Consider the following 27,205-nt stretch of genomic DNA (forward strand, 5'->3'; position numbering starts at 1 on the left):
AGCCACCGCTATGCCCCGTGGCCTTAGAACCGCCAGTAAAGACCCTAGAACCTTCGTAAAGATTCTTGGCGCCATGGCTAGACGAAGGGAAGAGCCACAAACTGGTAATGCCTGTCTAGGAAGGCGAACCTGAGGAACTGATGATGATCTCTGTGAATCGGAATGTGGAGATAAGCATCCTTTAAGTCCACGGTAGTCATATATTGACCCTCCTGGATCATAGGGAGGATGGTTCGGATTGTCTCCATCTTGAAAGATGGGACCCTGAGAAATTTGTTTAGGATCTTGAGATCCAAGATTGGTCTGAACATTCCCTCTTTTTTGGGAACTATAAACAGGTTTGAATAGAAACCCTGCCCCTGTTCCTCCCTTGGAACTGGGTGGATCACTCCCATAACCAGTAGGTCTTGAACGCAACGTAAGAATGCCTCTCTCTTTATCTGGTTTGCAGATAGTTGTGAGAGGTGAAATCTCCCCTTTGGGGATGAACCTTTGAATACAAGAAGATATCCCTCGGAAACCATCTCTAGTGGCCAGGGATCCTGGACGTCTCTTACCCAAGCCTGAGCGAAGAGAGAAAGTCTGCCCCCTACTAGATCCGGTCCCGGATCGGGGGCTACTCCTTCATGCTGTCTTAGAGGCAGCAGCAGGTTTTTTGGCCTGCTTCCCTTTGTTCCAAGCCTGGTTAGGTCTCCAGACTGGTTTGGACTGGGCGGAATTTCCCTCTTGTTTTGCATTAGAGGAAGCTAAAGCTGTGCCACTCTTGAAGTTTCGAAAGGAACAAAAATTACTCTGTTTGGTCCTTTAACTTATTGGACCTATCCTGAGGAAGGGCGTGACCTTTTCCTCCAGTAATATCAGAAATGATCTCCTTCAGACCAGGCCCGAATAGGGTCTGTCCCTTGAAGGGGATGTTAAGAAGCTTAGACTTTGAAGTAACGTCTGCTGACCAGGACTTGATGCAAGCTCATCACCATCAACAACCTGTGCAGCCAGTGGAAGAAAATATAAAATGTAGGGAAAAAAATCTTGTAAACTCTGATATTTTTGGTACAAACACACACAGATGTTACATTTATTTTGTTCTGAAATATAAATATCATATGATGTTGCTCTTAAAGGAAAACATGGAATGTTGTAGATTATATGTAATCCAGGGGTCAACAAATGTGTTTAAAATTAGAATTTAGAAATTCAATGGGAGGGGTTTAGTTTTAATCTTTGCCCCTCTCTCCTTCATGGCTCCCTCAACTGCTGTAACATATTCCCAATGAAACACTCGACTTTGTAGGCACCTGGCAGCACAATTCTTACTAAAATAAATGCCCTCATAAAAAAAAAAAAAAAAAAAAAAAAAAAAATTTTTTTTTTTTTTTTTTTTTTTTTTTATTATTGACAGGCAGGCGCCCCTCACTGCAAGGCGCCTGTAGGCACATGCCTACTGTGCCTAATGGGAAATCCGGCCCTGCTTAAGCCATAGCACCCTACGTGCCAGAATGGCAAAACCTGAATTCTTAGCCGTTAGTTTGGTTAAATGAAAAACGGCGTCAGAGATAAAGGAATTAGCTAACTTAAGAGCTTTAATCCTGTCTAAAATCTCAGCTAACGGGGTCTCCACCTGTAGAGCCTCCTCAAGAGACTCGAACCAAAAAGCTGCTGCAGCAGTGACTGGGGCAATGCACGCAAGAGGCTGGAGAATAAAACCTTGATGAATAAAAATTTTCTTAAGGAGACCCTCCAATTTTTTATCCATAGGATCTAGGAAAGCACAACTTTCCTCGACGGGGATAGTTGTACGCTTAGCTAGGGTAGAGACTGCTCCCTCCACCTAAGGGACCGTCTGCCACAAGTCCTGTGTGGCGGCATCTATGGGAAACATCTTTTTAAAAGCAGGAGGGGGAGAGAACGGCACACCTGGTCTATCCCATTCCTTAGTAATAATTTCCGAAAACCTCTTAGGGACTGGAAAAACATCAGTGTAAACAGGCACTGCAAAGTATTTGTCCATCTTACACAATTTCTCTGGAACTACAACAGGTTCACAGTCATCCAGAGTCGCTAAAACCTCCTTAAGCAATAAGCGGAGGTGTTCAAGCTTAAATTTAAACGCTGTCATTTCAGTGTCAGACTGAAGCAACGCCTTCCCTGAATCTGAAATGTCACCCACAGATAGAAGCTCTCCTGCCTCGGCTTCTGAGTATCGTGAGGGTATATCGGACACAGGTATTAAAGCGTCAGAAAGCTCTGTATTTGTTCTAGCCCCAGAGCGGTTTCGCTTTCCTTGCAACCCTGGCAGTTTGGACAATACCTCTGAGAGGGTAGCATTCATAACTGCCGCCATGTCCTGTAAGGTAAAAGAATTAGACGCGCTAGATGTACTTGGCGTCACTTGAGCGGGAGTTATAGGTTCTGACACATGGGGAGAGCTAGATGGCATAATCTCCCTTTTTTCAGTCAGAGAATCCCCTGGAGATAAATCTTTAAGCGCCATAATATGGTCTTTATAGTTAATAGAAATTTCAGTACATTTGGTACACATTCTAAGAGGGGGTTCCACAATGGCTTCCAAACAGATTGAACAAGGAGTTTCCTCTATGTCAGACATGTTTAACAGACTAGTAATGAGACAAGCAAGCTTGGAAAACACTTTAATAAATGTGAAACAGCAATTAAATAAAAACGTTACTGTGCCTTTAAGAGAAAAAAATTAGCACTTAAACTGCAAAACAGTGTAAAAATATAGTGAAGTCTTTGAAATTTTTACAGTGTGTGTAAGGGACTAAAGCAACATTGCACCCACTTGCAAATGGATGATTAACCCCTTAGGCTCCAAACCGGATTTAAAAAACGTCAAGCACCGTTAAAATACAGTTAAGCACCTTGCCACAGCTCTGCTGAGGCTCCTACCTGCCCTCAAATACGATTTAGGGAAGAAATAAACCCTCTATAGTGGTCCTCAGATGCCAGAGGACTCCTCTAGGGAAGCTGGATGTTTCAGTCTGAATGAAAACTGCGCATATAGAGCACGAAAATAGGCCCCTCCCACCATGTACTGGATGCCAGAGGGGCCTTAAGAAAATACTCCTAGGAGTATCTGACTAGCCATGTGGAAACTAGGCCCCAAATATAGACTTATCTCCCTCAGAGAAAAAATGTCCTATTTATGAAACCTGTAAACGTTTTGTCTCTAAGTAATATGAGTATTAACATGAGTATTACCCTGTTTTGTAAGCATGATCCCAGTCGTTGTTAAATCACTGCATCTAGCTTACCTCAAATACATAAGGCTCTGTCAGCATTTTCTAGAACTTACCATCTCTCTAGAAATAAAATTACTGAACATACCTCAAAGCAGGCAATCTGCAGGCCGTTCCCCCAACTGAAGTTTTCCCATACTCTTCAGTTATGTGTGAGAACAGCAATGGACCTTAATTACAAACCGCTAAGATCATCAACCTCCAGGCAGAATTCTTCTTCTAATTTCTGCCTGAGAGAAAAACAGTACAACGCCGGTACCGTTTAAAAATAACAAACTCTTGATTGAAGGTAAAACTACACTAAGTCACCACATATCTCTTGATACTTCCTATCTTGTCGAGAGCTGCAAGAGAATGACTGGAGGTGTGGGTTAGGGGAGGAGCTATATAGACAGCTCTGCTGTGAGTGTCCTCTTGCAGCTTCCTGTTGGGAAGGAGAATATCCCACAAGTAATCAATGAACCCGTGGACTGGATACACCTTACAAGAGAAAGAAAGAAATGTATCATCAGGTAAGCATACATTTTTTTTTCTCCTAAGACATGGACAGTCCATAACGTCATTCCAATTACTAGTTGTAACCAATACCCAAGCTAGAGGACACGGAATGAACAGGGAGACCTAAACAGAAGGCACCACCGCTTGAAGAACCTTTACCCCAAAAGAAGCCTCAGCCGAGGCAAAAGTATCAAATTTGGAAAAAGTATGCAGAGAGGACCATGTTGCCGCCTTGCAAATATGTTCCACAGAAGCTTCATTTTGAAAGCCCAAGAAGAGGAGACAGCCCTAGTGGAATGAGCCGTAATTCTCTCAGGAGGTTGCTGACCAGCAGTCTCATCAGCAAAACGAATCATACTTCTTAACCAGAGGGAAAGAGAAGTAAACGTTGCCTTCTGACCCTTACACTTTCCTGAGAAACAAACAAACAGGGCAGAAGACTGGCAAAAGACCTTAGTAGCCTGAAGGTAGAATTGTAGAGCGTGCACAACATCCAAGTTATGTCACAGATGTTCCTTTTGAGAAGAAGGATTAGGACAGAGAGAAGGAACAACAATTTCCCGATTAATATTTCTATCCGAAACCACCTTAGGGAGGAACCCCAATTTAGTAAGAAGGACCGCCTTATCCGCATGAAAAATAAGGTAAGGCGAATTGCACTGCAGAGCCGAGAGTGCAGAAAAAATAGAGATAAGAAACAAAACTTTCCAAGATAACAACTTAATATCTACAGAATGCATGGGCTCAAACGGAGCCTGCTGCAAAACCCCAAGAACTAAGTTAAGGCTCCAAGGAGGAGCAAGAGGTTTAAATACAGGCCTGATTCAAACATGGGCCTGACAAAAGGATTGAACATATGGCACATCCACCAGATGCTTATGTAAAAGAATAGATAATGCAGAAATCTGACCTTTCAGAGAACTGACTGACAACCCATTCTCCAGACCTTCCTGGAGAAAAAAAAAGACAAAATTCTAGGAATCCTGACCCTACTCCAAGAGAAGCCCTTCGATTCACACCAATATAGGTATTTGCGCCATACCTTATGGTAAATTTTACGAGTTACAGGCTTGTGAGACTGAAGCCTGGTATAAATAACAGACTCAGAAAACCCACGCTTAGCCAGAACTAAGCGTTCAATCTCCATGCAGTCAACTTCAGAGAAACAAGATTTTGATGGAGGAAAGGACCCTGAGTTAGAAGGTCCTTCCCTCAGAGGTAACCTCCAAAGAGGAAGAGATGATATTTTCACTAGGTTGGCAAACCAGATCCTGTGAGGCCATGCAGGAGCTTTTGGAATTACAGACGCTCTCTCCTGCTTGATACGAGCAATGACTCGTGGAAGAAGTGCAAACAGAGGAAACAGGTATACAAGACCGAAGTCCCAAAGAACCGCCAGAGCATCTATCAGGGTGGCCTGAGGATCTCTTGACCTTGAAACGTACCTTGCAAGCTTGGGGTTCTGACGAGATGCCATCAGATCCAATTCCGGCACCCCCCACTTGAGGGTTAACCTGGAGAACACCTCCGGATGAAGAGCCCACTCCCCGTGATGAAAAGTCTGTCTGCTCAGAAAATCCATCTCCCAGTTGTCCACTCCTGGAATGTGGATGGCAGATAGAAGACAATTGTGGGCTTCCACCCACTGAATAATCCGAGCCACCTCCTTCATGGCCAAGGAACTCAGAGTTCCTCCGTGGTGGTTGATGTAAGCCACTGAGGTGATGTTGTCTGACTGAAATCTGATAAACCGGGCTAAGGACAACTGAGGCCAAGTCAAGCCATCAGGGCATTGAAGATCGCTCTCAACTTCAAGATGTTTATGGGGAGAGAAAACTCCTCCTGAGCCCATAGGCCCTAAACCTTTAACGAGTCCCAGACTGCTCCCCAGCCTTAGAAGCTACCGAGGTATCCTCCTCATCCAACTAATGGGGGATGTCAACCGTCACAGCAGCAGATGGGACAGACACCTTATAATAAATGATGCTTTGATTTCCTCTTGCGCTTCCCCAGCATGGGAAAAGCAGATAAAGCCGCAGACACCGCAGAAGATATCTGTGCAGCAAAATCTACAGGCAAAACCACGCCTCCAGGAGGCTGAGAGGAACCGCAGGGCACTGTATGTGACGCCATAGAGGCTTTCGACATTTGAGGAGAAAGCTGTGGCATATCCTAAACAGCATATAGGCTCAAAAGGTAGTAATTTATCTTTAAATGTTAAAGTTCTATCTAAACACGAGGAGCAAAATTGGACAGGCAAAACAATTTGGGCCTCTAAGCATAATAAACATTTGTAAAAAGGAACAGCCTCCTGCTCAGTGTCCATAGCCGAGTAATTTTACCTAATTAAAGGAATGAAAACAGACTTTAGTTTTAGAGCGCCAAAAATGCTCAGTAAAAATTACAAATATTGCGCCTCTACACCTCAGACAGTCTGAGGTGCCCTACCTGACCTTCGCCAAATATTAGCAATACTTTGTATAAAGCGGCAAACAAGTTGCCTTCCACCTCACAGGAAAAACACTTGCATTAGTACTATACCACTCCTCTCAAAGTCTTAAGCAGAAGAGCCAATAGTCATATGACCGGCACAAAAAAGTGAAAATTGACCTCAGTTAAATAAAAAAATCTCTTGAGCCCCAGAGTTATCATCCCGTAACAGCAAGGGAAGATATTAACCCCTTAGTCTCCACATACATAAAAAGTGACTGCACACTGCCCAGAAACAAACCCTCTATAAAGGATTTATATATGTCCCAGAAATCCAATGCAGAGATATATAGTGCAAGTCTCCAGTACCTAGGAGGCAAAAGCACTTACCTGCAAGATGTCAGGCAGGAAGACAGCTCACAAGGTGTGAAAGGACACATACTCCTATCAGAGACCTGTAGAAAAAGAAAGAACAGAGTAACCAACTCTGGCTTTCGATACCAAGGGCAGAAAATAGGTTAGAAAACAAAGCAAGGACCACCTCACCACTTTCTAACTGCTTAAAAGCCACCACTACTCTTACTCAAGAGAGTGATGTGGACACAGCTAAACCCAAATCCTTAATTGCAGGGAAAAGTACCTGAAAAAGGAATAAAAATCTTCAGACACCAACTTCGCGTCCTCCATTGACAGAGGCAAAGAGAATGACTGGGGGTTATAGGTAAGGAAAGTGACACTTAACAGCTTTGCTGGGGTGCTCTTTGCCTCCTCCTGCTGGCCAGGAGTGAATATCCCACTAGTAATTGGAATGACGTTGTGGACTTTATGTCTTAGCAAAGAAAAAAGACAAAAAGACAAAGATTTTTTAATATAGCTTTATAAGTGTTTTTAATACAGAAAGTAGTACAAGTTCAGGAGATGACTGTGATTTTAGTATGTTCTGTAACACATACTGTAACTTTATACATTTTGTAAACATTGACGTCAAACTTTAAAAACAACTTAAAACTGTGTTGTGCGTATTTTAACCAAAAGAAATTTATTTTTTATTAAAAGTGTTCTAAAATAAAAAAAAACAAATAAATAAGAATAGACAGTTTTGGAGTAGCACAATGTAAACAAGTGACGGCTCTTATCAATAAATTAATAGCGCTATTTTTATCTTGCACCAGAAGACCAGTCCAGTGCTCAAATATTTGTTGTTCTGTACTAATAGGCACAAAAGAACCATAAGTTACTATCTTACTACACAAACACTACACAATGAGCACTATGGTTGCTAAAAGGTCTACATTACGTTTTAAACAAATATCGATGTTTATAAAACTAATTATATTCACAACCAGCAGTGGACACTGCAAACAACATTAAATAAGCGACATTTAAATGTTAATTGTCTTGTATCTCTATTTAGAATATTAAAAGGCAGCTTAATATTTAATCTACAATATCAGAATAGCACCACTTTCAAATAGACCTGATAACAAAACATTATTAATAATGTTAAATAAATTTCATAAGTTCCTACGACATGAATGTTCAAATTACATAATGAAAAAAGACTCCGTAAAAAGGATAAATGGAAACCTATAATTAGACCTCTAATATCCCTAAGGTTGGTACCACTTCAAGCACAATGTTTATAATGGGATATACACATTAAATAGATTAAATGGATACTCTAGTGTGACAACAAAATGCTCATTTGTAGTGAAAACCCCCCATCTGTTTAAAAATAAAAATGTTCTGTGTTTTCATCCTCTTTTTAGGGGTTAAAGTACTGCTCACAGATACAATGCATTGCAGGTACTGAGAATGACAAGGCCCTCAAGCTAATCAAGAGTGGCATACCTATATATCCACCAATCACTGCCCTGCCCAGCTCAGGAAATACTGTACGAGGACACAAAACTTTAAATATATGTTTAACACCTATGCAAGGGTTAAAAACCTAGTGAGAAAGGGCAGTAGTTTTAAAATAAAATCCTTTAATGAAATAGGGCATTTTATTTCAACACTAGAACATCTATTTAAATCTAAGATAAGTAATGCTTTTTCTTTTTATAAATAAAAAAAAAATCTAAAAGTAAAGTAATATAAATTTGTAAAAGTAGTAAATTGCATTTTTGGTTGATTACATGAACATAAAGAACTGAATTATTTAGAAACAAACACAAGATTTAGTAGACACATAATAAACTTATCAGCACAAGAAAAATGGAGACAGGAAATGGGCACCAATTTTATACATCAGAAATATACTAGAGATTGACTAAAAATGCACCACTATTAGTGCAAGCTAGTTCCACACATTTAAGGGACTGCAAGGTCACAGCAGATCTGAGCTTCAATTAAGGACGCCGGCTCCTGGAACATATTTTCTCATCATTATTGCCTTCAGTCCACTGCATTATGTATGAGCTACTGTATAAAAGGAAATGGCCTGTCAGCTGGGCAAAGTACGACATCATCCGGAGCAAATGTCTGTAATAAAACAAAAATGCAAAGAGATGTGTTAAAAATAAAAATTATATTTTAATTATTAATTATCTGCCTCTGTAACAGTGTTTCTTAGCCATGGCACTTCAAACTCACCAACCAATCAGATTTTAGGCTATGCTAGTTTCAGAGCAGAGAGCTTTAAAGGGTCACAAAACCCAACATTTTTCTTTCATGATTCATATAAAGAATACATTTTTAAACAAGATTTAAATTTACTTCTATTATCTAATTTGCTTCATTCTTTAGGTATCCTTTGTTGAAGAAAAAGCAAGGCACATGGGTGAGTCAATAACACAAGATGTGTATGTGCAGCCACCAATCAGCAACTCTTGAGCCTATTTAGATATGCTTTTCAACAAAGGAGAATGAAGCAAAATTAGATAATAGAAGTAAAATGGAAAGTTGTTTAAAATTGCTCTCTCTTTCTAAATCATGGGTTTCATGTCCCTTTCAGATACTGTATTATGCCGTCTGTTCATACGTCCCAGTAAGAAACAATGTCTTTAGTAATGCTAAAGGGACATGAAAATGCCCTAATGTGTTAGAGCATTTTATTACTTCACCATTGTTAGCATATAAATGTGTTTAACCCTGCAAAAAGTATTCTCCAGAACTTTTATTGTTTAAAAAGATAGATAATCCCTTTCCATTCCCCAGTTTTGCATAACCAGCACGGTTATATTAATACACTTTTTTTTTTTTTTTTTTAATAAACTTTTTTATTGAGGATTGTGTAAATAACAAAAATAGATATAAAACAATACAATCAGGATTAATGCAGTCACATATAACATATTGAAGCTTATGTGTTTCTATCCTCATTTTTTATATATATTCTAGTTTTAAGTCCCAAAAATAAAGTAATTGAATCTCTCTTGGATCCCAGATGTGATGTGCAAAAGAAATAGGGAATTCTCTGTGATGTTATAACCTAACATGAAGCAAACTGCGATCTTTGGGGCACAAATGCTCATTAAGCAAAAATATCAAAACGCATTCTTTGGGGCATGAATACACAATATACAAAACTATATGAGAAAAAGATAATTGAGTCTAGACAAACAGTGAACATATATGATTTCTGCTCTTATTAAACATAATGTGAAGAGTTATCCTGGGTTCACATAGCTAAAATGTTATTTCAATTATTGAAGGGGAGTTTGCTATATGAGAGGGAATTCTCAACTTGATCTATCAAAGTGGATAATAGGGACATCCCTTTAGTATCGTGATCCCATTGAACCCTTTAAAAATACAAATACAGATGAACACACCACCTATCTACACATTGCTGCATATGTCCATAAGAGTTATGAAATGCAAAACTGAGCTCCTATTTTAACTATGAGCTAACATTGAACAAAACTATGCTTAACTAGTATGTTACTAAACAACACAATTAACCATATATAGATGACAGTCCAGGTATTTATGGAGGGGCCGGGCAGTGTTGAGGTTCAAGCAAATTACTAAAGGTATTAGCCCTTGCCCTCCTTATCAGCTGACCACATAGCAGTATGTATCAAATCTATATCTGAAATGAGGAAGAGGGCTGAGTGATGAAGGGTATTATGAGCCCCAGCTACTATATAGACAAGTCTCGATAGGGAAGTATTTACACATCTCTGGCGATAATCAAGGGCCGTTTTAGCCTGTCTCACCCTTATTCTAGATGGCAGTCTTAAATGCTGAGATTGCTTTTCCTGTTCAGTTGTTGTAGCGGAGGGGGACAAAGGCATTTCCAAATTTGATTGAGACTCAGCAGAGCTTAAGTTCAGCCAATGCGATGCGGTGTCTAGCCGGTCTGTGCTCCCAAAGGAAGCCGTGATGCCTGTAAGTGTGGGGCTGTGCTGTGTCTGTGGGGTTGTCCCCTCTTGCGATGTGGAACACTGCGCCAAAGTGGAGAAGTCAGACGCTTTTTCTTCTATGGGAGGCTTCATCATGTCTGGCAGTATGCCAGTGTCGCGCATTTCCGCGGACAGCGAGCCAGCTCTGTCATAGTGTAATGTCCCATCCGTTATTCGTATGGTCCAGACTGTCATATTGTCCTTGTGATCCGCTCTGCATATATCCGAGGCCATGAAGGGTTGCTTTGGTTTATGTGTGGCCTGTGATGTGGGGAGGGTTGCCGCGGTGTCAGAGCTGTAATGTTGCTCTGTCTCTGAATGTCCCTCCCGCTTTTTTTCCCGTCTCCCCCTCCACAAACAAGCGGTTCAGCAAGTATTCAAACGGTGCCCTCTCAATCAGCCGATTCATGAGGGATTCAAGCTTTGCAGGTAAAACCACAAGAGATGTTGAGTTGATCTTTTCTTCCCTGTCTGCCATAATGACGAGTTGGTACTACTCTGTCCCCAAAGGTCTTGTAGCAATAAAGTGATGTTGAGCAGCAAGTGGGTTTATTATCCAGATAGTGATAAAGTTTGAAGAGACCCAGTAAGTCTGGAAATTTAGACGGCACCGGTAACCCGGCTCTTCCCGGGGGGGAGGTGAATGCCTAAGTATGGTAGGCCCGCCGTCTTAGGCCTTATTGCTCCGTTCTGTGCCCTCGGTGTCAAACAGCCAGATGATGGTATATAGGGCTCCAGTCACCAGCACTGTGGAGAGACTGTAGGTTGTGATCTTACTTTCGCTGTTAAGTAATGATAATCGGCGGATTACCAAAGATTCTACCAGAGCTAGCAGAAAATGCGTCCTGTCCTGAATGCTGCACGGACACGCCCCCTATATTAATACACTTTTTACCTCTGTGATTAACTTGTACCTAAGCCTCTGTAGACTTCCCCCTTATCTCGGTTATTTTGACAGACTTGCATTTTAGCCAATCAGTGCTGACTCAAATAATTCCATGGGAGAACAATGTTATGTATTTGGCACACATTAACTAGCTCTAACTGTGAAAAAATGTCAAAATGTACTGAGATAAGAGGCGGCCTTTAACAGCTTAGGAATTAGCATACAGTGGGGAAAAAAGTATTTAGTCAGCCACCAATTGTGCAAGTTCTCCCACTTAAGAAGATGAGAGGCCTGTAATTTTCATCATAGGTATACCTCAACTATGAGAGACAAAATGTGGAAACAAATACAGACAATCACATGGTCTGATTTGGAAATACTTATTTTCCACCATAATTTGCAAATAAATTATTTGGTCAATATCAAAAGTTCATCTCAATACTTTGTTATATATCCTTTGTTGGCAATGACAGAGGTCAAACGTTTTCTGTAAGTCTTCACAAGGTTGTTACACACTGTTGCTGGTATGTTGGCCCATTCCTGCATGCAGATCTCCTCTAGAGCAGTGATGTTTTGGGGCTGTTGCTGGGCAACACAGACTTTCAACTCCCTCCAAAGGTTTTCTATGGGGTTGAGATCTGGAGACTGGCTAGGCCACTCCAGGACCTTGAAATGCTTCTTACGAAGACACTCCTTCGTTGCCCGGGCGGTGTGTTTGGGATCATTGTCATGCTGAAAGACCTAGCCACGTTTCATCTTCAATACCCTTGCTGATGGAAGGAGGTTTGCACTCAAAATCTCACAATACATGGCCCCATTCATTCTTTCATGTACACGGATCAGTTGTCCTGTTCCCTTTGCAGAGAAACAGCCCCAAAGCATGATGTTGCCACCCCCATGCTTCACAGAAGGTATGGAGTTCTTTGGTTGCAACTCAGCATTCTCTCTCCTCCAAACACAACGAGTTGTGTTTCTACCAAACAGTTCTACTTCGGTTTCATCTGACCATATGACATTCTCCCAATCCGCTTCTGGATCATTCAAATGCTCTCTAGCATACTTCAGACGGGCCCGGACATGTACTGGCTTAAGCAGGGGGACACGTCTGGCACTGCAGGATCTGAGTCCCTGGCGGCGTAGTGTGTTACTGATGGTAGCCTTTGTTACGTTGGTCCCAGCTCTCTGCAGGTCATTCACTAGGTCCCCCCGTGTGGTTCTGGGATGTTTGCTCACCGTTCTTGTGATCATTTTGATTTCTTCACACCAAGCTGCTTGCCTATTGCAGATTTAGTCTTCCCAGTCTGGTGCAGGTCTACAATTTTGTTTCTGGTGTCCTTCGACAGCTCTTTGGTCTTCACCATAGTGGAGTTTGGAGTGTGACTGTTTGAGGTTGTGGACAGGTGTCTTTTATACTGATAACAAGTTCAAACAGGTGCCATTAATACAGGTAATGAGTGGAGGACAGAGGAGCCTCTTAAAGAAGAAGATACAGGTCTGTGAGAGCCAGAAATCTTGCTTGTTTGTAGGTGACCAAATACTTATTTTCCACCATAATATGCAAATAAATTCTTTCCAAATCAGACAATGTGATTGTCTGGATTTGTTTCCACAGTTTGTCTCTCATAGTTGAGGTATACCTATGATGAAAATTACAGGCCTCTCTCATCTTCTTAAGTGGGAGAACTTGCACAATTGGTGGCTGACTAAATACATTTTTGCCCCACTGTATGAGTCAACCTAGGCTAAGCTTTCAACAAAGAATACCAAGAGAACATAAATTTGATGATAAAAATAAATTGCAAAGTTGTTTATAATTGCATGCCCTATCTAAATCATGAAAGTTTAATTTTGACTAGACTGTCACTTTAAACCAATTGAAATCATGGTTTTCATTCTTAGAATAAAAAAAATGTCCTAATTTTTCCGGTTATATTAGAGCATTACTGATTTGGTTATATATCATTATATATATATGGGAGGTGAACTATCTCTGGTTTAATAGGTTAATCATTCATATTAAAATCAGCTTTTCATCAGTAGTTTAACAAAAAAAAAAAATAACCATTACCTTAATAATAACAATTTAAATAGTTTTATTTAACTAAAACAATAACACATTTCATTTTTAATGCTTGCCCCTCCCTCCTCACACTTAGGTCCTTGTGCAGATCTATTCCATTCCAAACAAACAATCTATTTAGTGAGCTTCTTGAAACGTAGTAAGGGTTGATTCTGTGTACATAAATTTACAGGGGAGCAATGGCCTTAAGGGACAGTAAAGTCAAAATTAAACTTTAAATTATTTTAGAAAGAACATGCAATTTTTAACATTTTTGCAACTTACGTATCTAATTTGCTACGCTCTCTTGGTATACATTGTTGAAAAGCATACATAGGTATGCTCAGAAGCAATGGACTACTGTGAGCTAGCTGCTTGTCACTGTCTTGCCCAATGTGTTCAGCTGGGCCCCAGTACTGCAGTGCTCTCCTTCAACAAAGGATACTAAGAGAATGAAGCAAATTTGATAAAAGCAGTAAATCTGAAAATCGTATGTTCCATCTAAAACCCAAAATGTTTTCTTTCATGATTATGCCCCTTCAAGGTCTATTTCTCAACTCTGTATGTTTTTAAAATAATTTTTTAGCTATGAAGAAGGGGCATGTATTTTTCTGCAGACACAAATTCACAGTTTGAGAACTAAAAAAACAAAATTATGCTTACCTGATAATTTAATTTCCATCTGAATGGGAAGAGTCCACAGCTGCATTCCTTACTTGTGGGAAATGCTGAACCTGGCCACCAGGAGGAGGCAAAGACACCCCAGCCAAAGGCTTAAATGCCTCCCCCACTTCCTCATAACCCCAGTCATTCTACCAAGGGAACAAGGAACAGTAGGAGAAATATCAGGGTGAAAAAGATGCCAGAAGAAAAAAATTCAAATTTAGGGCAGCCCATCGGAGAACACGGGCGGGAACTGTGGACTCTTCCCATATAGATGGAAATGAAATTATCAGGTAAGCCTAATTTATGTTTTCCATCTCTCTTATGTTTGCCCGAAGATCCAAAATAAGATCAGGAGGGAGCTTTACATCCTGAGACCAGAGGCCCTGTGCCTTCCTGGCACCCCAAACAGCTCCCCATTCTGACAGACTCGCAATCGAAGTCACAATCACCCAGGATGGTGATCCGGACAAAACCACCAAGAGAGCGATTCTCCCGATTGGTTGTCCAGAGAAATCTGTTGAGACAGAACCGAATGATCGCCGTTCCAGTAGTTCAGCATGCGCAGTTGCAACAGTCTGAGGTGAAACCTGGCAAAGGACATGATGTCCAAGCTGGACACAATGAGACCAATCACCTCCATACACCGAGCCATATATGGCCTTAAGGAGATCTGGAGGGCAAGACATGTTGAAGCTAGCTTGCAACGTTTCTGGTCTGTTAGAAATATTCTCATGTCTATGGAGTCTATTATAGTACCTGAGAATTCTACCCTAGTACTTGATACAAAAGAACTCTCTCTAGATTATCTGCCATCCATGGGATCGAAGAAGACAGAGAAGAAATTCTGAATGGTCAACTCTTCGAAAAATGTCTTTAGCTAGACCAAACAGAAGGGCAATAACTGGAAGTGCTGGTCCAGGAATGCAAACCTTAGGACTGGAAGTGGTCCTTGAGGATTGGTACAAAAAGGGAGTATCCTTCAGATCTATAGTGATCATGAACTACCCCTCTCAAACAAGGGGAAGAATGGACCTCATTGTCTTCATCTTAAACGAGGGGACAAATAACCTGCTTAAGCACTTTAGGTTCATAATCTGACGAAAAGTTTCCTCCTTCTTAGGGACCACAAAAAGGTTTGAATAGTATTCCAAATCCATCACTGCAATAGGCACCGGGTCAATAACTCCTAGAGGACAGATCCCGTACACACCCCAGAAGGCTTCCCTCCTTTCTGGTCAGGAAGAATCTGCCCTTGGGTGGCTGAGACTTTAAACCTATCTTGTAACCCTGAGCTATGACCTCCAGGACCCATGGATACTGCACGACCCTGAACCAAGCGACATACTGTCCCCTACACGATCCAGAAGAGGACCGTGGACCACCCATTCATGCTGACGTAGACTCGGCTGGTTTCTTGCACTGCTTGAATTTATTCCAGGACTGAGCCGGCTTCCAAGAGCTCTTGGTTTGCTCTGGCTTAGCAGAGGACTGATGACATGGGCTTTATCAGAACGAAAATCGTCCCTTAGATTAGTTCATACACTCTTTTGGTAGGAGGGCACCCTTGCACCCTGTGACCATGGAGATAATTTGAGTCCAGGCCTGGACCAGACAAAATCATTCCCTTAAAGGGAGGGAAAAAGTCTAGACTTAGAAGTCATATCCGTAGACAGTGACTTCAGCCAGAGCCCGACGGGCCTGAACAGAAAAAGCTGAAGCCATAGCATTCAAGAGAATAAACTGCCTAATAGCAGCACAGATAAAAGAATTAACAACCCTCAAGGCCATAAATCTTTTCTGAGTAACGTGAAGGGGATCCTCCACCCGATCAAATCCTATAAGGTGTCACACTAGAAGGTAGTTTCTCCAGTAACCGTGGCAACAGACGCTGCCGGTTGAAACAAATATCCCGTATGTTGAAACATCTTTCTTAACAGAGTTTCCATCTTTTATCCATGGACTCTTCAAACGAAGAACTCCCCTCAAGCAGGATAGTAGTACGTTTATCAAGGGTGAAGATAACGCCATCCCATTTAGGGACGGGACCTCACAACTCCATTGAGAGTCCAGGACCGGGGACAATTTGTTAAAGGGAGAAGAGGGGGAAAAGGAATCCAATCCTGTCCCATTCATTCTTAATAATATTCGCCATCTAACAGGAGCAGGGAAGGATAAGGTACCACCCTGTCCTCAAACTCTATCCAATTTAGGGATTAAAGGTTCATCATGCAATTCGGCCTCATGGATCCTCTGAATTCGCCAAAAACTTCCTTTAGAAGAAAGCGCAAATTCCTAAACTAAAGTCTGGTTCCTCCACAGCCGGAGGTTTAGAGGCAGCAGACTCTGATCCAGAAAGTTCATACTCTGAAGTCTCAGAAAGAACTTCATCCTCGGATAACCCTCCGTTAAATCCAATAAATTATCTGATGTACTGTGGGAAGGAGTGCAGTATCTAACCTTTCGCTTGTGCTTAGCAGGGCGAGGTAAAGCATTAAGGCCGCAGACACCGCCGTCTGAACTGCGCAGTAACATCTGGTGAAAAAAGGCCCCCTCCAGATGGAGGATCAGCAATGCTACGAGAAAACTGCATGTGTAGAGATATAAGAATGTAGGGTACGCACCTCGCTGGATGACAACTCCTCAGAGGTGGACGGCTCTGTGGTATCAAACATATTTGATATTAGCACATTATCAAGGCATATGGGACATAATTGAGAGGGCGGAACTAAGGCCTCCTCACCATATAAACAGGAATTACTCATTAGGAATAGAGGGAGTGCCCTCTAAAGTCACAGAATCCTCCATCACTAGTGCAATAACTGGAGAACTAGAGAAATAAAACATCTTATTTTATTAAAAAAAAACAGCACCCTTATACCCCAATGGCTGGGGCACTCCCCACCTCCTATGATCCAAACAGTACAGAGATTTATGACTCCTCTCTGATAAGACACCCAGTCAGGAAAAAGGGAATGAATAACATGGTGCAGAATGCAGGACTGTCCCTGCTATGAGAAAGCGCGCCAAGCTTGTAAGCTGCATGGCTCTCAAAGTGAAAGTGAAACCTGTATATTCCATAACAGCCTATGAGCCCATATCTCCTCACACATAAAAGCAGCATAAAATCAAATTAACATATAAGATTATTCCCCCCTGTTCAATAATCCCCCTAAGAAGATATTAACCCTTAATTCTATACAGATAAAAGGAGTCACACTGTGACCCTGTCTTCCTGCGTTATCATACATGTATAAAATATGATCTTACCAGAATCTAAGCCGTGGAACAGGAACACGGCCCTTCAAGTGTGACAGATAGTAGCATCGCTTCTGACATGGACTTGAGTGAAGAAAGCAGGCAGCGAAACTCGTCAATGCAGATTGCCTATGGGGCTGTTAATATGAGTCGGGATGGTTTCACAGAAAGACTCTCCCTGCATCACCGGACTCTAACTTTTATCCATGCTTTAACTGAGAAGCTGACAGGACTACTTAAAACTCTAGTCCCATCTCGAAGAGTACTACCCTCCATAAGAGACTACTCCAACATTTTCTAACACTTCTCTGCCAACCTCCTGTGATGAAAGGCAAAGAATGACTGGGGTTAGTGGGAGAGGTATTTAAGCCTTTGGCTGGGGTGTCTTTGAATCCTCCTGGTGGCCAGGTTCAGTATTTCCCACAAGTAAGGAATGCAGCTGTGGACTCTTCCCATATTAAGATGGAAACAAACAATATGTGATAATATCTTAAAGATAGAAAAATTGCCAAAAATAATCTTACAGAAACCACTGGGAGCACAAGACATTGTGAATGGATTAATGGTATTAACAAAAAAATGTAATTAACCATTACATAATCCTGCCATATAATAAAAAATAAATCAATATTTCAGGATGAATAAACTTTAGATTATAATGTAACTTAAATAAATCTATCTTTAGATAGATTTTTCTTAAAAAAGCATTTTATTGGAAAAAAAAATCCAATTTAAATAATAATAAAAAAACATAATTTATGCTTACCTGATAAATTAATTTCTTGTGTAGTGTATCCAGTCCACGGATCATCCATTACTTGTGGGATATTCTCCTTCCCAACAGGAAGTTGCAAGAGGATCACCCACAGAAGAGCTGCTATATAGTTCCTCCCCTCACTGCCATATCCAGTCATTCGACCGAAACAAACCCGAGAAAGGAGAAACCATAGGGTGCAGTGGTGACTGTAGTTTAATTAAAATTTAGACCTGCCTGAAAAGGACAGGGCGGGCCGTGGACTGGATACACTACAAGTGAAATAAATTTATCAGTTAAGCATAAATTATGTTTTCTCTTGTTAAGTGTATCCAGTCGACTGATCATCCATTACTTGTGGGATACCAATACCAAAGCTAAAGTACACGGATGATGGGAGGGACAAGGCAGGAACGTAAACGGAAGGAACCACTGCCTGTAGAACCTTTCTCCCAAAAACAGCCTCTGAAGAAGCAAAAGTATCAAATTTGGAAAATTTGGAAAAAGTATGAAGGGAAGACCAAGTTGCAGCCTTGCAAATCTGTTCAACAGAGGCCTCATTTTTAAAGGCCCAGGTGGAAGCCACAGCTCTAGTAGAATGAGCTGTAATCCTTTCAGGAGGCTGCTGTCCAGCAGTCTCATAGGCTAAACGGATTATACTCCGAAGTCAAAAAGAAAGAGAGGTTGCCGAGGCCTTCTGACCTCTCCTCTGTCCAGAGTAAACAACAAACAGTTTAGATGTTTGGCGAAAATCTTTAGTAGCCTGTAAGTAAAACTTCAAGGCACGGACTACGTCTAGATTATGCAAAACACGTTCCTTCTTTGAAGAAGGATTAGGACATAATGATGGAACAACAATTTCTTGATTGATATTCTTGTTAGAAACCACCTTAGGTAAAAACCCAGGATTTGTACGCAGAACAACTTTATCTGAATGAAAGATCAGATAAGGAGAATCACAATGTAAGGCAGATAACTCCGAGACTCTTCGAGCCGAGGAAATAGCCATCAGAAAAAGAACTTTCCATGAAAGAAGTTTGATATCAATAGAATGAAGGGGTTCAAATGGAACCCCTTGAAGAACTTTAAGAACCAAGTTTAAGCTTCATGGAGGAGCAACAGGTTTAAACACAGGCTTAATTCTAACTAAAGCCTGACAAAATGCCTGAACGTCTGGAACTTCTGCCAGACGCTTGTGTAAAAGAATAGACAGAGCAGAAATCTGTCCCTTTAAAGAACTAGCTGATAATCCTTTGTCCAAACCCTCTTGGAGGAAGGACAATATCCTAGGAATCCTAACCCTACTCCATGAGTAATTCTTGGATTCACACCGATGAAGATATTTACGCCATATCTTGTGGTAAATTTTCCTGGTGACAGGCTTTCGTGCCTGTATTAAGGTATCAATTACTGACTCGGAGAAGCCACACTTTGATAGGATCAAGCGTTCAATCTCCATGCAGTCAGTCTCAGAGAAAGTAGATTCGGATGATTGAAAGGACCTTGTATTAGAAGGTCTTGTCTCAGAGGCAGAGTCCATGGTGGAAAGGATGACATGTCCACTAGGTCTGCATACCAGGTCCTGCGTGGCCACGCAGGCACTATCAATATCACCGATGCTCTTTCCTGTTTGATTTTGGCAATCAGACGAGGGAGCAGAGGAAACGGTGGAAACACATAAGCCAGGTTGAAGAACCAAGGCGCTGCTAGAGCATCTATCAGTGCCGCTTCTGGGTCCCTGGACCTGGATCCGTAACAAGGAAGCTTGGCGTTCTGGCGAGACGCCATGAGATCCAATTCTGGTTTGCCCCAACGGAGAACCAATTGAGCAAACACCTCCGGATGGAGTTCCCATTCCCCCGGATGAAAAGTCTGACGACTTAGAAAATCCGCCTCCCAGTTCTCTACACCTGGGATATGGATCGCTGACAGGTGGCAAGAGTGAGTCTCTGCCCAGCGAATTATCTTTGAGACTTCCAGCATCGCTAGGGAACTCCTGGTTCCCCCTTGATGGTTGATGTAAGCCACAGTCGTGATGTTGTCCGACTGAAATCTGATGAACCTCAGTGTTGCTAGCTGAGGCCAAACCAGAAGAGCATTGAATATTGCTCTTAACTCCAGAATATTTATTGGGAGGAGTTTCTCCTCCTGAGTCCATGAAAGCTGAGCCTTCAGGGAGTTCCAGACTGCACCCCAACCTAGAAGGCTGGCATCTGTTGTTACAATTGTCCAATCTGGTCTGCGAAAGGTCATACCCTTGGACAGATGGGCCCGAGATAACCACCAGAGAAGAGAATCTCTGGTTTCCTGATCCAGACTTAGTAGAGGGGACAAATCTGTGTAATCCCCATTCCACTGACTGAGCATGCATAATTGCAGCGGTCTGAGATGCAGGCGCGCAAATGACACTATGTCCATCGCCGCTACCATTAAGCAGATTACTTCCATGCACTGAGCCACCGTGGGGCGCGGAATGGAGTGAAGAACACGGCAAGCATTTAGAAGTTTTGATAACCTGGACTCCGTCAGGTAAATTTTCATTTCTACAGAATCTATTAGAGTCCCTAGGAAGGAAACCCTTGTGAGAGGAGAAAGAGAACTCTTTTCTTTGTTCACTTTCCACCCATGCGACCTCAGGAATGCCAGAACTATCTCTGTATGAGATTTGGCAATTTGAAAGCTTGACGCCTGTATCAGGATATCGTCCAGGTAAGGAGCCACCGCTATGCCTCGCTGTCTTAGGACCGCCAGAAAAGAGCCCAGAACCTTTGTAAAAATTCTTGGGGCTGTAGCCAACCCGAATGGAAGAGCTACAAATTGGTAATGCCTTAGTTAAAATGGGGAGAGAGTAAGCGCTAAAAAGCTTAAAAGGCTAGTAAAAGGTACATTTTAATACATATAAAAATTTACAAATGGCAATCAGGCGCATGGATCCATGGATATATATATATATATATAATAAACAAATCTAAAAATATCTAAAAATATCCAATGGAGTATAGCATGTGACGCTTACTTAGTGAGCCAGTGATGAGGAGTTAGAAGGACATGTACATTCAATAATATAAACAACCTAAGTGAGTGATTGAGTGCACACAATAGCTTTCAACAAAGAAAAATAGCATTCACAAAAAATAGTGTTCACAAAAATTGGCGTACATAAAAAATGTTCAAATGTTCAACCGGTTATATGTAAGTGAATCCAGTAGTGTTTCCTCCAAAGTGACGTGTAGAAATATAACGTGAAGTCAATAATAGTAGAATGTAAACGTTGAGTGGGTCAAATTATTGTGGTTCAGCTGCTATTTCAATAATAGTAGAATGTAAACGTTGCATGCTATACTCCATTGGATATTTTTAGATATTTTTAGATTTGTTTATTAAATATATATATATTTTTGTTAAGTTAGACATGGATCCATGCGCCTGATTGCCATTTGTAAATTTTTATATGTATTAAAATGTACCTTTTACTAGCCTTTTAAGCTTTTTAGCGCTTACTCTCTCCCCATTTTAACTTTTGTATTGTTAGCCTACTAGGAGGCTATATAGTTAGTAAGCTTAAGGCCCTGGGTGTAGCGCTCGGTCCACTTCTCCTGTTCTTATAAAATTGGTAATGCCTGTCTAGAAAGGCAAACCTCAGGAACTGATGATGATTCTTGTGAATCGGAATGTGAAGGTAGGCATCCTTTAAGTCCACTGTGGTCATGTACTGACCCTCTTGGATCATGGGTAAAATGGTTCGAATAGTTTCCATCTTGAATGACGGAACTCTGAGGAATTTGTTTAGGATCTTTAAATCCAAAATTGGTCTGAAGGTTCCCTCTTTTTTGGGAACCACAAACAGATTTGAATAAAACCCCTGTCATTGTTCCGTCCGCGGAACTGGCTGGATCACTCCCATTACAAGGAGATCTTGTACGCAGCTTAGGAATGCCTCTTTCTTTATCTGGTTTGCAGATAATCTTGAAAGGTGAAATCTCCCTTGTGGAGGAGAAGCTTTGAAGTCCAGAAGATATCCCTGAGATATGATCTCCAACGCCCAGGGATCCTGAACATCTCTTGCCCACGCCTGGGCGAAGAGAGTCTGCCCCCTACTAGATCCGTTGTCGGATAGGGGGCCGTTCCTTCATGCTGTCTTAGAGGCAGCAGCAGGCTTTCTGGCCTGCTTGCCCTTGTTCCAGGACTGGTTAGGTTTCCAGGCCTGCTTGGATTGAGCAAAAGTTCCCTCTTGTTTTGAAGCAAAGGAAGTTGATGCTGCACCTGCTTTGAAATTTCGAAAGGCACGAAAATTAGACTGTTTGGCCTTTGATTTGGCCCTGTCCTGAGGAAGGGTATGACCCTAACCTCCAGTAATGTCAGCAATAATTTCTTTCAAACCAGGCCCGAATAAGGTCTGCCCCTTGAAAGGAATGTTGAGTAATTTAGACTTTGAAGTCACATCAGCTGACCAGGATTTGAGCCATAGCGCCCTACGCGCCTGGATGGCGAATCCGGAATTCTTAGCCGTTAGTTTAGTCAAATGAACAATGGCATCAGAAACAAATGAGTTAGCTAGCTTAAGAGTTCTAAGCTTGTCAACAATTTCAGTCAATGGAGCTGTATGGATGGCCTCTTCCAGGGCCTCAAACGAGAATGCCGCCGCAGCAGTGACAGGCGCAATGCATGCAAGGGGCTGTAAAATAAAACCTTGTTGAATAAACATTTTCTTAAGGTAACCCTCTAATTTTTTATCCATTGGATCTGAAAAAGCACAACTGTCCTCAACCGGGATAGTGGTACGCTTTGCTAAAGTAGAAACTGCTCCCTCCACCTTAGGGACAGTCTGCCATAAGTCCCGTGTAGTGGCATCTATTGGAAACATTTTTCTAAATATAGGAGGTGAGGAAAAGGGCACACCGGGCCTATCCCACTCCTTACTAATAATTTCTGTAAGCCTTTTAGGTATTGGAAAAACATCAGTACTCACCGGCACTGCATAGTATTTATCCAGCCTACACAATTTCTCTGGCACTGCAATTGTGTCACAGTCATTCAGAGCAGCTAATACCTCCCCAAGCAATACACAGAGGTTCTCAAGCTTAAATTTAAAATTAGAAATCTCTGAATCAGGTCTCCCCGATTCAGAGACGTCACCCACAGTCTGAAGCTCTCCGTCCTCAGGTTCTGCATATTGTGACGCAGTATCAGACATGGCTCTTACAGCATCTACGCGCTCTGTATCTCGTCTAACCCCAGAGCTATCACGCTTGCCTCTCAATTCAGGCAATCTGGATAATACCTCTGACAGGGTATTATTCATGATTGCAGCCATGTCCTGCAAAGTAATCGCTATGGGCGTCCCTGATGTACTTGGCGCCATATTAGCGTGCGTCCCTTGAGCGGGAGGTGAAGGGTCCGACACGTGGGGAGAGTTAGTCGGCATAACTTCCCCCTCGACAGACCCCTCTGGTGATAATTCTTTTATAGATAAAGACTGATCTTTACTGTTTAAGGTGAAATCAATACATTTAGTACACATTCTCTTATGGGGCTCCACCATGGCTTTTAAACATAATGAACAAGTATCCTCTGTTTCAGACATGTTTGTACAGACTAGCAATGAGACTAGCAACTTGGAAAACACTTTAAAGCAAGTTAACAAGCAATATAAAAAACGTTACTGTGCCTTTAAGAGAAACAAATTTTGACAAAATTTGAAAAAACAGTGAAAAAAGGCAGTTACACTAACAAAATTTTTACAGTGTATGTAACAAGTCAGCAGAGCATTGCACCCACTTGCAAATGGATGATTAACCCCTTAATAACAAAAACAGAATAATAAATGTTTTTTTTAAACACAGTCACAACAACTGCCACAGTCTACTGTGATTGTTACCCTCCTCAAACATGACTTTGAAGCCTTTTTAGCCCTTCAGAGATGTCCTGTATCATGCAGAGGGAAGCTGAATGTCTCTGTCAGTATTTTTAGCTGCACAGAAAAGCACTAAAATAGGCCCTTCCCACTCATATTGCAACAGTGGAAAGCCTCAGGAAACTGTTTCTAGGCAAAAATCAAACCAGCCATTTGGAAAAAAACTAGGCCCCAATAAGTTTTGTCACCAAACATATATAAAAACGATTAAACATGCCAGCAAACGTTTTATATTACACTTTTATAAGAGTATGTATCTCTATTAATAAGCCTGATACCAGTCGCTATCACTGCATTTAAGGCTTTACTTACATTAATCCGGTATCAGCAGCATTTTCTAGCAAATTCCATCCCTAGAAAAAATATAATTTATGCTTACCTGATAAATTCATTTCTCCTGTTGTGTAGTCAGTCCACGGGTCATCCATTACTTATGGGATTATAACTCCTCCCTAACAGGAAGTGCAAGAGGATCACCAAAGCAGAGCTGCTATATAGCTCCTCCCCTCTACGTCATATCCAGTCATTCGACCGAAACGATACGAGAAAGGAGAAACTATAGGGTGCAGTGGTGACTGGAGTTTAATTAAAATTTAGACCTGCCGTAAAAAACAGGGCGGGCCGTGGACTGACTACACTACAGGAGAAATGAATTTATCAGGTAAGCATAAATTATATTTTCTCCTGTTAAGTGTAGTCAGTCCATGGGTCATCCATTACTTATGGGATACCAATACCAAAGCTAAAAGTACACGGATGACGGGAGGGACAGGCAGGATCTTTACACGGAAGGAACCACTGCCTGTAGAACCTTTCTCCCAAAAACAGCCTCCGAAGAAGCAAAAGTGTCAAATTTGTAAAATTTTGAAAAAGTGTGAAGTGAAGACCAAGTTGCAGCCTTGCAAATCTGTTCAACAGAGGCCTCATTCTTAAAGGCCCAAGTGGAAGCCACAGCTCTAGTAGAATGAGCTGTAATCCTTTCAGGAGGCTGCTGTCCAGCAGTCTCATAGGCTAAACGTATTATGCTACGAAGCCAAAAAGAGAGAGAGGTAGCCGAAGCTTTTTGACCTCTCTTCTGTCCAGAATAAACGACAAACAGGGAAGAATTTTGACGAAAATCTTTAGTTGCCTGCAAATAAAATTTCAGGGCACGGACGACGTCCAGATTGTGCAAAAGTCGTTCCTTCTTTGAAGAAGGGTTAGGGCACAATGATGGAACAACAATCTCTTGATTGATATTCTTGTTAGTGACTACCTTAGGTAAGAACCCAGGTTTAGTACGCAGAACTACCTTGTCTGAATGAAAAATCAGATAAGGAGAATCACAATGTAAGGCCGATAACTCAGAGACTCTTCGAGCCGAGGAAATAGCCATTAAAAACAGAACTTTCCAAGTTAACAGCTTGATATCGATGGAATGAAGGGGTTCAAACGGAATACCTTGCAGAACGTTAAGAACTAAGTTTAAGCTCCACGGCGGAGCAACAGTCTTAAACACAGGCTTAATCCTAGCCAAAGCCTGACAAAAAGCCTGAACGTCTGGAACTTCTGCCAGACGTTTGTGTAAAAGGATAGACAGAGCTGAAATCTGTCCCTTTAACGAACTAGCAGATAAGCCCTTTTCTAAACCTTCTTGTAGAAAAGACAATATCCTAGGAATCCTAACCTTACTCCATGAGTAACTCTTGGATTCGCACCAATATAAGTATTTACGCCATATTTTATGGTAAATTTTCCTGGTAACAGGTTTCCTAGCCTGTATTAAGGTATCAATCACTGACTCCGAGAATCCACGCTTTGATCGAATCAAGCGTTCAATCTCCATGCAGTCAGCCTCAGAGAAATTAGATTTGGATGTTTGAAAGGACCCTGAATCAGAAGGTCCTGTCTCAGAGGCAGAGACCATGGTGGACAGGACGACATGTCCACTAGATCTGCATACCAGGTCCTGCGTGGCCACGCAGGCGCTATTAGAATCACCGATGCTCTCTCCTGTTTGATCCTGGCAATCAATCGAGGAAGCATCGGGAAAGGTGGAAACACATAAGCCATGTTGAAGACCCAAGGTGCTGTCAGAGCATCTATCAGCACCGCTCCCGGGTCCCTGGACCTGGATCCGTAACAAGGAAGCTTGGCGTTCTGGCGAGACGCCATGAGATCCAGATCTGGTTTGCCCCAATGATGAAGCAGTTGGGCAAACACCTCCGGTTGAAGTTCCCACTCCCCCGGATGAAAGGTCTGGCGACTTAGAAAATCCGCCTCCCAGTTCTCCACGCCTGGGATGTGGATCGCTGACAGGTGGCAAGAGTGAGACTCTGCCCAGCGAATTATCTTTGAGACTTCCATCATCGCTAGGGAACTCCTTGTTCCTCCTTGATGGTTGATGTAAGCCACAGTCATGATGTTGTCCGACTGAAACCTGATGAACCTCAGAGTTGCTAACTGAGGCTAAGCCAGAAGAGCATTGAAAATTGCTCTTAATTCCAGAATGTTTATTGGAAGGAGTCTCTCCTCCTGAGTCTTCAGGGAATTCCAGACTGCGCCCCAACCTAGAAGGCTGGCGTCTGTTGTTACAATCGTCCAATCTGGCCTGCGGAAGGGCATCCCCTTGGACAGATGTGGCCGAGAAAGCCACCATAGAAGAGAATCTCTGGTCTCTTGATCCAGATTTAGCAGAGGGGACAAATCTGAGTAATCCCCATTCCACTGACTTAGCATGCACAATTGCAGCGGTCTGAGATGCAGGCGCGCAAATGGTACTATGTCCATTGCCGCTACCATTAAGCCGATTACCTCCATGTACTGAGCCACTGACGGGTGTTGAATGGAATGAAGGACACGGCAAGCATTTAGAAGTTTTGATAACCTGTCCTCCGTCAGGTAAATTTTCATTTCTACAGAATCTATAAGAGTCCCTAGAAAGGGAACTCTTGTGAGTGGCAATAGAGAACTCTTTTCTACGTTCACCTTCCACCCATGCGACCTTAGAAATGCCAGAATTAACTCTGTATGAGACTTGGCAGTTTGGAAACTTGACGCTTGTATCAGAATGTCGTCTAGGTACGGAGCTACCGCTATGCCTCGCGGTCTTAGTACCGCCAGAAGAGAGCCCAGAACCTTTGTAAAGATTCTTGGAG

The 27,205-nt window shown here is 41.9% G+C and overlaps 1 protein-coding gene across 1 annotated transcript in view; it reads right to left on the reverse strand.

The window, feature by feature from the left end:
- Positions 1–7,046: 7,046 nt before the first annotated feature.
- Positions 7,047–27,205, reverse strand: part of CIDEA (cell death inducing DFFA like effector a) — an 84,460-nt gene continuing 64,301 nt past the window's right edge. The window contains exon 5 of the mRNA XM_053714906.1: positions 7,047–8,669. Within this exon, the coding sequence (XP_053570881.1) occupies positions 8,537–8,669 (133 nt within the window). The 3' untranslated portion in view covers positions 7,047–8,536. The remainder of the gene's footprint in view (positions 8,670–27,205) is intronic.

This window comes from Bombina bombina, chromosome 5, assembly GCF_027579735.1.
Source record: "Bombina bombina isolate aBomBom1 chromosome 5, aBomBom1.pri, whole genome shotgun sequence".
Lineage (NCBI taxonomy): Eukaryota > Metazoa > Chordata > Amphibia > Anura > Bombinatoridae > Bombina > Bombina bombina.